We start from the raw sequence: 13,174 nt of genomic DNA, 5'->3' as shown, positions 1-13,174 counted from the left end.
TAGCCAGATCTGTGTTTAGAGCAATTAGATCACCAGGTGTGGTGCTGTGCTTGTTTGTTTTAGCCTTTGGAATTTATGGTGCCATTCAACTCTTGACCATTTGGATCTCTGTGGTCCATAAAGACTGTAGATTTTCTGCCTGATGTTTACATTTCACACAACTGTTCTTACATGTCCAGTAAAATACCTTCCCTGATCAGATTCCATGTGAGCTGAAGCTCCCAGAGAGGAGTTTTTTTTTTAACACTTGCACCACTTCGTTTGTGGTTTTGTTGCAAGAGAAAATTTAAATTTGTACCTCCCCTTGTTACTGGGTTAAAGATCTGTTAGATCAAAATTAAATCATCCTGTGGCTTTGGATGAATATTTAAGACATGGTAATCAGGTTGATCATTTTAGTTGGTATATACTGGGCATTGTAATTTCTCTCATTAAAGATTTTTGCACAAATAGAAGGTAAAGAAGTTCTTTCTGATTAATTCTTCCTTTCAGTTTCCTTTCTTACCAATACTTTCTCTAACCATTTATTATCTCATTCCTCCCAACACTAGTAGTGTTCCTCCTTCTTGTTCCCTACATACACGTACCATCTTTCTACATTCTGATTCTTTTAATTCTCATTAAACATTCTTTTTTCTTCTAACCCAATGCTGAATCATCACGAGATTAAAGCCATTCTTGGCCATTACAATATAATATATATTACAATCTGGTCATAATATAAATTATATTTTATAAAATTGTATAAATCAAACCAATTTTATTTACTGGTCTCGGGGGTTTCTACTGAGTAATTTGTCCAAACTGACTTGTTATCTTCTCACTGATCTTTTAGAAGGTGATTGGCCCTGCAGCTCCAGCTGTGCTGGCATTAGCATTGTGTACACAGCAACAACCCAAACTGGAAACCAGTTACAGCTGCTTCGATGCTGTGAACATTCAATGGACTGCAGGCATTGAGAAACATGGGTCAAATCATTGCTCAATTTAAAGATTTTTGTGACTACAATTTAGAATTGGACACAATTATCTTGTTTTAGGCTGAGATGTTATCAGTTGCATTCTTTTAAGAATCTTATTTGAATATGAAAGAAAGGTTGGACAAACAGGTCTCATGGAGGGCGCCAAGATTGTTTTATGGTTTGTTACTTTTGTCAGTCTCTTTTGAGACCTCAAAAACATACAAGAAATCAGTGATTGCAAAGTCTTATATAAGCTATGCTTTATAAGACTGAGCCTTAAATGGTGTTGTTTAAACCATATATGGGGCATCAGTCATGAACTTTTTGACACTATTAAAAGATTTTCAAAGAACCATGATTACTTTGATGTAATTCATATAGGTCTTTGTCTAAATTATCTCATAAGATAAGGACAAGCTGTGCATGTCCTCTGACACTATCAGGCCTGGTTACAAGCCTCTAGTAACACAATAATTGTCATTATATGCATCAGTTTTAAAATTTAGCGTATTTTTCCAAATTTCAGCCTAGGACTCCTGCATAGCAGCTGTTCTCTAGGACTGGAATCATTTTCCCAGATAATTTCTTTTGAAATATTCTAATTGCATTGCACTGTTTTGTCCAACTTTACACTTCACACACAAAGGATTCAAGTGAGACAATTTTACTTGTTATCTTTTAGCTCATCAAATCACAAGATTTTTTCACAAGTTAGCGTGACCATTTTCTTATTTCCAGTGTTGCAATGTTGTTGCAACAAAGCAAATAATTAAATGTAACAACATTATTTACCTCAGAATTTAAGTTTTTAGTTTTCAACCCTCTGTTGAGTACCAGAATAAAATTTGGATGATGTTATTCCAATTTAGGTTTCATCACTTGTTGCTTTGGCAAACAAGGAGGTAAAGTTAAAGCAAGGGATATCTTTTCTCATCTACACTGCCGCTATCATGTCCCTGATATGTGGTTTTATCTAATTCTCAAGCCCCACCGGATTTTGCGTTCTCCGGTCTAACTGGGTATGCCGACCCATTCTACAAATGTGTCTATATGAGGTGCGTCTGAATTTTCCCTCAACACTTCTAAAAGGCAAAAGAGAATTGACTTACCAAACGGCTGAAGAAAGAGAAGGACATCTTATTTCTCTTACTTGTTGCAAGTCCCAATATTTCGCTGAAAAGACACTCGCAACCTGGAGAATCACGGAGGGACTGTCACCACTTTGTAAGGACCACCCATTGGCCCAACGACGGAATCCAACGGCCTGGCGAAGGTTTAAAGCGTGTATGTCTTTTCAGCGCTCCAGTGAAGTTCACTTAATCTATTGGAACTTAGTTTTAGTATTACTTTAGCTCTACGTTTGATCTGACTCCAATTTCAAATGATAATCAAATTTAGATCGTATTTCTGATTAGAAATTAATCATAAACATCGATTATGAATTAATTTAGATCTTTGATTATCCTGATTATCCCATACTTTCAGTTATTAATACGTTATGGACCCGAATGCCGCACAGAGATCACGTCGGCCAATTCGTGTTTCTCACGGACACAAACTTGTTAATTCTGATTTGAGTCAGAGGATGTAGGGTTTGCTAATATACCCCTAAAGTCAGTCGCCTACTGCTTACGGACTAGAGAGTGTAGTTTATTTTAGCCATTTCCATACAACTTGCTAAACCAGTGATAGACAGAAATCAACAGGTCTCCAAGATGACGTGCCTACTGCTCCGTTCATTCATGTGCCTGTAGTTTGACCTACCTTAACTAAGTTTGCGGTAGCACCAGCCTCCTTAAATATATTAAAATAATGATTTCAGAATACTTCAGAATAAATCAAGATGTAACATTTATTTGTCAGGTAAAAATGTATTATGCCAATTACAGAAGTAATTTATTAAAAGCCAATTCAAATATACATTTACTCAAAGATGAATCTAAAAGTAAGCAATGTTCTCCTGACAAAGACACACAGTAATGTGTCAGGATTTTCCAACAGGAAAATACTGCCATGCATTACTGTGTGGGGGATGATCCCGGTAAAAGATTCCCAATGATTGCTCTGTCCCCTCACCTTAAATACCAGACCAGAACAAAAGGGGTTAAACAAATGTTGTTTAGAGTTGGTTGGGCCAATCCATGTACCCCAGGGGGGTAGCACCTGGTTTCTTGAGATATCGTAAAGAGATATCAGCCAGAGAGGAGATACAGGATTCTCCTAAGTTCTTCAATCTTTTTCATTAAACCAATGACTGCAATGAAATTAAGACCATTTTACCAATCGCACTGAGACACTTAAAATGATACCAAACATGAAAAGAAAAAAAAACAACACATTCACAAGATACACCATATGCGATATATAGACATTCTTAATTTAACTTTCAGTGACTTGAGGAGGGAGAAGAGGAGGGAGAGGGGGGATGAGTTGAAGTCAAACAAAGCGACAAGGAGATAAGTTTGGGCAGGACAAGGTTCTGTGCTCTGTCTTTGCTATCTGCTGTCCAGAAAATCAGTTCTTACACACTTTAAGACATAACTGGCTGTGTTTACGTTAATTTTGCATGGAGTCGCGCAGCCGAAAGCGCGAGCATTCTACACAAACAAAGCGCGCGTCAGCATTTAAAATTGAAAGCAGCCTTCTGTTAGTGAGGTTCATATTTTAAATATACAAGTCCACCGCATTCCTAGCCACATAAATGATGACTTCGTAGAGCATTTGTAAGGAAAATAGCCTACCGAAAGGCGAGACAGCACACTTCAAGTGTAACGTAACATCAAACAAAGCGCGCGTCTCTCACAGCGCATCCTGTGCAATGAAGCCTGTGTGAATGTCCTTGTAATTCGCTTCTACCTTTCCGAATTTCTGAAAGATTATTTTACGGATAGTTTGATTGGTGTATGTATGTGTGTGAGGAATTGGAAGAAAGCATATTAGGGGTGTTTCTGAAGCAAACTCAGCGTCATCGCATATCTGGTTAAAAACTAAGCTCAGAATCGATTCTGAAATTCTCAGAATCGATCCAGAATCGTTGGAGAGAGAATCGCGATTCATTGATGAATCGATTTTTTCTCCCACCCCTAATATTCAGTCAGTTTCAATAGTCTGGTAAACATAGGAGCCATCAGGTCTTTTAGCATTGTGGCTCTTCCTCATCCGTCAAGCATCCACCCTTCTCTCATTCAAAAACCTCTTCAAAAACACATTTTCTTCTCTGAATATTACTCTTCAGCTCACAGTCTGTACATTCTACCTTATTATATGTTGTTTGTTTGAATCCCTCTTTGTTTGTATCTTTAACCTAACGTTGACCTCTGTATTACTTTCTGCAGTCACTCCTTTTTCAGTAAGGGGCAATATTTGTCCCCTTAAATCGATATAGTTCCAGTGCATTTTTTTACCTTAACAAATACCTTTATAAAATAAATAATGCTAATTAAATAAATAACACTCTAGCGCCCTCTATTGGCCAGCCGCCCCTGCTGAGCTGATGAATATATAATGCACTGAAGATATTCACGAATGATATCCCGGAGAATACAATACAGTCGAGTCTGCCTTATTTATATATTCATAATCCATATTTTCTGTCTCTTTCAGAGATGTTAAGAAGAAACAAGAAGCTTAAGTGGATTCTCCAGATCTACTGGATCCATATCTGAATCTGGAGATGATGATGAGAGAACAGCTCGTCTCTCGACACACCTGCACTTATGAATGAACTAATGAACTCAGTAAAGTGGAGATTGTAGCTGAAATAGTAAAGTTTATTATATTCTTGTCTCCTGGACTAAACACTTAAAGTGGATTGAAAAAAAACATACCTATGGACTAAACACTTGATGCGCATGTGCACGGCGTCTGCATTTTCGCGGGGTTTGCGTTTTTGAGGTTTGCGCAGAGATAACTTTTTTTTCAGCATTTTTCAGGGCTTGCAGCTTGAACCTATTTCAGGGTTTGCGTTCTCGATCCTCAGGCACTGTTTGGTGCGGATTACTTCATGTAATTATTGATTAAACTTAGTGCTGGGCGGTTTACCGGTTCAAACCGAATACCGGTGTTTATTTTTGTTACGATATGAATTTTTAATATACCGCAATACCGGTGTATGTCGCTTTAATCGGAACGCGGCGCTGCGCGGAGCGCGACACAGTCTCACCCCTCATTTACAACACACGTCTGCGGCGCATTACAGCTGCGACAAGGTTTTAGCCTATTCCGTCCTCCACGCGGTGCGTCAAAATAGACTAAGCGCCTATATTTAGCGAAGCGGCGCGGAGATACAAGCATTGACTAGAATGGGCACGAGACGTATGGGGGTGAGAGTGTCTTTTTTTCTCGCGGCGCGCGTGTTTTTATACTGTATTAACGTATCTGAAGTGAACTGACGGTCTTTAGAAAAGTTTCTTTGGTATTACGATTGAATCTTTCTTTATCTTTCCTGATAAAGCAGTGTTTATGAGCGTTGCTGCTTTGTGTACAGCCGTTACCGGGGAAACCACTGTTTCTGCCGCTCCTAAAGCGCGTCCTGCTGGCACCTCTTTGTAAACAGCCTTGCAAACCTGTATTATTAATATTAGTGTGGATTTTTTCTATAATATTCACTCATGACAATAAAATAGGGCATTATAAGTAAATCTACTCCAGTATTTCCTCTCTCACTCAGTAGAAAATGTGGTTAACACCCATCATGCTTAAAAAAAAAAAAACCCGGTAAAAACCGTGAAACCGGTATAATTTTGAAAAAAACCGTGATGATGATTTTTGGTCAAACCGCCCAGCACTAATTAAACTCTTTATTTTTATTGATTTTATTAACATCTCATTGTTATTGTCCATTTTCTTATTTTCTGCTGATTCTGCTTTAATTAGGAATAATTTTAGTTCTTAAAGTCATGAAGTATCCTGATATGATTGCTTTTTGAGCTTTCCATGTTTTCATTTTCTCAATAGAGCTTTTAAATGCCTAATAAATGATATTTAACGGGTGAAATGAGAAATGGCGACACCGTCGGCGGATGGAAGAAACACGTGAAAGTGTGTGAAACTGTAGACCGTTGTGTAAAAGAAATGGCAATACTGCCTCTCATAAATAACACGAAGACTTCACAAAGCAAAACTTAAAATTAACAGCCTACACGAACACACGTTTGATCGATCTGCAGTGTAAAACAAACAAAATCAAACGAAAATTACAACAGAAATGCAAATTAACACATATTTGCAAAAAGAAAAGTGAAATATGTTCTGCAATAATATTGGCATGTTATGCAATTCATCCTCATAACACATCTGTAGCTTGTCAGATGCAGTCAAATGGATGGTAATAAAATGCCATGATGCCGTCACAATGCGTAATGACGTGAGTGAAGTTACGTTTCTTGGTTTTCCTCTGTGTTTGCCATGATTTCGCAATCGATGAATATTAACTTGTGGGCATTTCACAGACTATTTATGGGCAACTATGGGCGTGACATGAAGCCGCAAAAGCTGCGCTACATTTAGAACTGATTGTAATTTATTAAAGGTGCCATAGAATGAATTATTTTATTATTTTATAATGTTTCCTGGGGTGCCCTTATAATGTTAGTATGTTTTTTAGATCAAAATGTGTTATAATTTAGAAATAAAAGGCATATTTCCTAGCCTGATTTCATCCATTGATTTGAACACTCTGTTTGAAGGGGCGTGTCTGCTGTGAGACTTCAGTGTTGTTGCCCACTGCTGTGATTGGCTGCTGTGAGACTTCAGTGTTGTTGCCCACTGCTGTGATTGGCTGACATGCTTGCATATGAAATATCTGGCATTACATGTAGAGCTATCTGGAAAACTTTTACTATCGGGATTAGCTATCGGGATTAACGAATCATGAGAAGTTTTTTTTAAGTATTTAGATCTATTCCCATCACATAAAAGGTTTCAGTGATGAGCACTGAGCAGATGACAGCATGTTGATCGCGTGAATGAAGATCTTATCACTGCAACGCGATTTACTGATGCATAAACAGTGTTGAACGACTTTGAAAGAAAGATTATCTGTCTGAATTTGAACAATTACACATCAGAAATTCACATAACCCACTGGTTCTCCAGAGGCTCGGATGAAGAAGCTAAAAAAATATTTTTGTGTTCATTTGTACAACCAAACACTGAGCAACTGCCATGCTTCGTTCGCTCGTTTGCAAGCCATGATGTCTCTCGAGGAAAAAACAATATCGCGCTGGATCTAGATAACACAATGTAAATTATCGTTAATAAAATCACTACTTACCGCTTGCGGGAATATAACGTTAGTTGAAATTGCCCCCTTCGTCCGTTTGAGACGCCGAGAGAAGCCTGGCTGCTTGATATTGTTGAACAGTCCAACAACTTCGAATTAAACTGTAGCGGTATCCGATTATAGATAGATAGATAGATTATGGATAGATCTGCCATTTTCCCTATGATCCTCCTCCTGCTTGTTTCTTCACCTGCAGAACTTCTGATGATTCGGCTGTGCAGTTTCGCCTGGCACTGAGCATGGGCTGGCATATGCAAATTTAGAGGCGTACATATTAATGATCCCGACTGTTGCGTCACAGTCGGTGTTATGTAGAGATTCGCCTGTTTTTCAGGGGTGTTTTTCAAAAACGAGATTTAAATAAGAAAGAGAAAACAATGGTGTTTGAGACTCACTGTATGTCATGTCCATGTACTGAACTCTTGTTATTTAACTATGCTAAGATAAATTCAATTTCACATTCTATGGCACCTTTAAAGGTGCCATGTGTAAAAATTGAGGTAAAAATATCCCAAAAATGAGCTACACGCATCAAAAGAATGAGAAGAAATAAGGGCGATGATGTCATTAAAAAAATGTCAAGTTATAGTGCTGCAGAGATATCAACCTTAATTAGCATTAGCATTAATAGCCACGGCCCGACAGGTGTCGTAATACCAGTTTCAGCCATGGGAGGCGGTATACGGGCAACATAACCACCAGCCAAACATGCAATACACGAATAACTTGCACGGCTTGTGGGCGTACTTGAACCTGATGTCAATCGTGTGGACAGTACAGCCCACTACTACATTTCAGTTCAGGGAAGAGAGCGGAAGGATGGCTGAAGCCCTTGGCAAGAGACCCCTACCACCACCCGCTGCAGGGAAAAAAACGCGCTCTGAAGCACAAATAAAATCTCAAAAGGCTATCCGCCACACTGGCGGGTGAACGACCATACCAAAATATGACATTTTAAGCGAGCACGCTCTCTTCTGCCTCTAAGAACTAGCAGAGAGAGAGAGAGCGAGAGCGAGCCCCGGCCGCGCGCGTGCACTCACTCACTATATTCAGAGCGGTTAAGTTTCCCCGTACTTTTTGACAAGCGTCCTTGACAGGGCGGCCAGAGCTTCTTTGCAGCTCAAGTCGGCGGCGGTGTATACAGTTTTAGTAACGCTCTATCTGTTGACGGCGCTGAGGAAAAAGCTCCCGCCACTGGAAGAAGCTGTCGCCGCCCATTTGTGTCCTCCTGCGCACCCATCAAAGCCGTGCAGAATGTCTTCAGCACTCACGGATCGCGCATACTCCGCCGCTGGCCAGGCTGCTTCTGCTTTACACACCCTGGACGCACGAAACGTAACGGAAAACATTGTAAGGTGTAATGAGACCGAATGTTTTTTGGTGACTAATGATAACTTAGCTAGAAGTGGTATTGCTAATGAAAATCAAACTTGATATGCTGCTAAATTAGCTTCAGGCGGGCAGCCACGGAGGTATACTTTCTGGAATGTGGAGTATGACTTGATTTTTTTTTGCCAGACATGACACATGGCACCTTTAAGGGAAAACTGCGTAGGATGTGCGTGCGCACGGTTTTAAAAATCCAAATATTTCTGTGCGTACGCATGTCCTATGTTTCATCCGTACGCCACTTCTGACGCAAATCCTACGCAAAGTTTTGTAAATGAGGCCCCAAGTCAGGTCTGGGGCCCCTGGGCTTGAGTTTATGTTCGGGCCCTACATATGCTGCGAATGACCTTAACTGGAACATCATTATAGAGTAGCACAACATACACAACAATTAAATTTTAACCTATTTGAGGTTCCTAGAACAATTAATATGCAACATGCCAAGCCTAGTCAAAGTTTAGAGGTAATATTAAATAGTCTTTAATATACAGTACAAAACAGGATGTGCTCTATCAGCATAATTGCGTAATCAGTGTTGTGTAATACAGTACTAACTAATTAATGAATTACTGTAATTTAATTATTTTTTATTCTAAAATTAAAATAAGGAATTTCTCTTTAAAAATAGTACAGTAATCTTATTACACTGTTGAAGATGTAATTAGTAGCTTTTAATAGAATAAAGTAAAAGTTACGAGAATACAGACTTCTGTAGAAGTGTTTTTATTTCAGTGTTTTTTCTTTAGTAAGGAAATGCGCTAGTTGAACTGCCTCATGGATCTAAACATAATAGAAGCTTTCTACTTTTATCTGGGGTTTCAACAAAAGGAAATTCTACAGGTGCTAATCTACCAACATGCCCTTACTATTTGTCTTAGGACGCTACAGAATAAACTGAGCCGGACTTTACAGGCCAAATCACTTTTCAGACTGGATGGAGGCGATCCTCCTCTGCTTATTCTTAATATTTTGTGCTTCACTTGAAAAAGTTCCTTTCACCTTTAGTAACTGGAGTCACTTCAGTTCTAAAATAATAATAATGGAAGGCTACTAGTAAAGCTGAAAGCCCTGATTGGCTGCGGGGGTGTCCCGTACGCAGGCCGATGACGTCACCGCTCGCTCGCGCCCGACGCGCCGTCTCTTCCTTCATTGAGAGATTCGGCGTCGAGTCTTCTGAGGTGAGGAGAGCAGTTCACGGTATTTCTCATATTTACACAACCATCACACACACTTTATACAGTTTGATTAAGCGACAGGCTCATTTCTGTATTGTTTTCATCGATCACAGCGATACTCGTGCGTCTTTTCTGGCGTCTTCCTTCTGAAATAAACATTTAGTGCAGCAGCAGCGAGCATGAGGAGAATATGTTGAGTTCATTCAGACCTGAGCGAGTTTGTGTTCGTTTGTGTGATTGTCTCGATGTTTGGAGTGAGAACTGTTACTGAATGCCCAAGTTAAAGTTTGAAAGGGGAATCGATCTCAAGTGTTTCTGTTGCCGTTTTCATGTTTACCTTTATTTATTATTGTCGACATTTATCTTTGGCAGATTACATTTTTGATGTAGGTCTATATTGCCCCTGTATGAGTAGCCTAATGGACGTGGGAAATATCAAATCTATACATGCGAATGTGGATATTAAGTTTGACGCAGTAAACGTTACATTTTCTTTATTTTTTTTTTGAGTTTTATGATCATTGTCAGTTTCTGTACATATGTAACATGTTAATGATGGAATTACTTTATTGCAAATATTTATTATAAAGTCAAACTATATTTAGATTCACATATTATGTGTTGTAGTTTTTTGCCTTAAGAGGTTCTTTATTTAATTATTTTGTTTTATTATTGATGATTTATCCATGTTAGCCTATATTGTGAGAAATAACAGTATTGTCTTTCAGTAGAGCAGTTTTACAGGCTTTTATCATGTATCCTGACTCAAATAATGTGTTTAATAACAGCAAACACTCAGAATAAAGTGAGATGATCTGCTGATGACCCTGAATGGCTTGTTGAATGAGTGTTGATAGTCTGAGGGTCATCAATATTAACAGATCTGCTGAAAACACTATTTCATGACAATAGTTCCTGTTTTCACCTCATTTATTATGCTGATGTCTTCAGATCTCCTGTAAATTGTCACTTAAAGCTCATTTCATTGGTGTCAGCAGACTGAGGGAATTTGTTGGCTACTTTATGTACCTTTTATACTGTTTTTATGATTTTAACTGTTTTTCTTACCATTATTTATATTTGGAAGAATTAAAATTATTTATATTATTTTCTATATTTCTAGATACCTGTATTTTAATGAAGAAGCAGAATAATGTAAGGATTAGCAATAAAATAATTAAAATAATGAATTGGCATCAGTTACTGTACGATTAATAGATAGACAGACATAAATGCTTAGAAGTGTCATTTATTCTAAAAACAAACTCAGTGATTTATATTTTTGATTTTGGCAGATAAGCTCCTCCCACTGTAATCACATCATCAGTAAAGCTCCTCCCACTGCAGCACATCAACAGTGAAGCTCCTCCCATAGTAATTCATCATCAGTGAAGCTCCTCCCACTGTAATCCCATCATCAGTGAAGCTCCTCCCAATGCAGCACATCAACAGTGAAGCTCCTCCCATAGTAATTCATCATCAGTGAAGCTCCTCCCACTGTTATCACATCATCAGTGAAGCTCCTCCCACAGTAATTCAGCAATAAATGCTGTAAATTCCCATCAGCTACAAGTGAAGATTAAAGAGGACAGAGAGAACATGAGTGATCCAGAACCCTGCAGAATGAAACACACTGAAGATCCTGAAGAACAAAGAGGTTGGTTTTTATTAGGGATGTCCCGATACCACTTTTTCACTTCCGATACCGATACCGATGCTGCAGCTTTGGCTATTTGCCGATACCGATATCAATCCGATATTTTTATTTTATTCTTGAACTAATACTAATAATAATAAAATATAATGGAAGCACTTTGCTCAATTAGCCACATAAAAACATCTCACTCAAATGGAGAACAAATACTTCTCCAGTATATAGTCCACAACAACAGTTGATAATGAAAGACTGCCAGCCTTTATTCAAAAGACCTTGAGATATGTTTGGTAACCTGAATGAATTTAAAATTCATTTTCTATATTTCAGATCAATATATTTGTTTCCTTAAAATTTTAATTAACTTTAACTTTATTCTCATCTGAATTATAAATAATTTATTTCTGTATAAAATAATACTACTTTTCTTTTTTATTCAAAGTAGAATGTGTAACTTACAAATAAACAGATTAGTGCTCTGTTTTAGGACAAGAAATGAAAACCAATGCAATGATGAATGTCCAAAAGATGAGATAATTTTTGCTTTTAAACAGCGTGTGTGTGTGTGTGTGTGTGTGTGATTTTGGTTGGGTGACAGTTACAGTTTGACGAGAGTTTACACTTTGACAAAAGTACAATGTTATGTTTTACACAAATATAAGTAGGCTAAACACCTTTTGCAGTTTTAATGATGTCCTGTATGAAAATGACGGAGTATGTGTTTATGTTTCCACTGTTCGATCGCGCCCGTGCCTCTCTCTCTCTCTCTGACACACACACACACACACACACACACACACACACACACACACACACACACCAGCTTTGCAATCTTGACATCGCAGCCTGTTCATTTTGCTGTGTTCACACCAAACGCGAATAGAGCTGTATCCATTTGCGCGTCCAAAGCGAATAGGACGCGCCGCGCGCGTATAATGATAAAGTGAGCGTTTGAAGCGATATAGACGCGCGTTCAGAGCTAAGGCGGGCTACAGATTAGGTGTCCCTAAAGAACCCGCATATGCGCGTATATAACAGTAACGTTAGTTCCGTATTACATTAATTAATGTGCACGCGAGATTTATTTATTTTTATACCGTGTATTCTCTGTGTAAATCCATGCACCGAACGTACATTCAGTACGAATACGTACCGTTCCACCCCTAATGGGTATCGGATTATAGGTATTGGATAATTTTTTTTCTCCCCTCCGATATCCGATCTAGCATTTTGGGCCAGTATCGGCACGATACCGATGCCGTGGATCGGATCGGGACATCCCTAGTTTTTATTCTTCATTCATTCATGATGCTGAAGAACATTCATGTTAGAAACATTCAAGCACTTCATCACATTTAGATAAACAGTTCAACTATGAAACGGTTCAGAATGTTCTGGGTTTTCTTCAACAAATGGTCAGTAAAGGGAGGTTTGAGACATTTTTATATTGATTGTCAACATCAGATCAGGCTAAATACTGTTTTAACTGTTTTATTTTACATTCATTTTATATCTGGTTCCCAAGTAGCAACAACGTTACCAGAATTTTTGTCATTTTCAACAAAGTTTACAAAATATATATTTTTAGGAATAGTCAGTACACACCAAGTTACTGATAAAGTTGTATTTGTAAAATATCACACAAGTTATTCATAGTTGTAGAGATTCTTCTTACAGTAACTTTGGGGGTTTTCGAATGCGCTTGCGTCGC

At 38.3% G+C, this 13,174-nt stretch overlaps 2 protein-coding genes across 5 annotated transcripts in view; one reads left to right on the top strand and one right to left on the bottom strand.

Moving 5' to 3' along the window:
• The window catches only part of LOC308703298 (uncharacterized protein), a 320,767-nt gene that overhangs the window by 293,845 nt on the left and 13,748 nt on the right, over positions 1 to 13,174 (bottom strand). The gene's annotated exons all lie outside the window — the stretch shown is intronic.
• The window catches only part of LOC308703324 (uncharacterized protein), a 40,041-nt gene that overhangs the window by 16,504 nt on the left and 10,363 nt on the right, over positions 1 to 13,174 (top strand). The window contains exons 1-2 of one of the 4 annotated variants that reach the window (XM_081386713.1): positions 9,705 to 9,812; positions 11,105 to 11,466. The exons of 1 other annotated variant lie outside the window; for it this stretch is intronic. In XM_081386713.1, coding sequence (XP_081242839.1) covers positions 11,409 to 11,466 — 58 coding nt within the window. In that variant the 5' untranslated portion in view covers positions 9,705 to 9,812; positions 11,105 to 11,408. Of the gene's footprint in view, positions 1 to 4,565; positions 4,776 to 9,704; positions 9,832 to 11,104; positions 11,467 to 13,174 lie in introns of those variants that run through there. 2 more of the 4 variants (XM_081386714.1, XR_014031700.1) reach the window with 2 other exon arrangements.

Source organism: Scardinius erythrophthalmus, assembly GCF_964197995.2.
Source record: "Scardinius erythrophthalmus genome assembly, chromosome: 1".
In the NCBI taxonomy this organism is placed as follows: domain Eukaryota; kingdom Metazoa; phylum Chordata; class Actinopteri; order Cypriniformes; family Leuciscidae; genus Scardinius; species Scardinius erythrophthalmus.
This window is presented reverse-complemented; position numbering and strand designations above follow the sequence as displayed.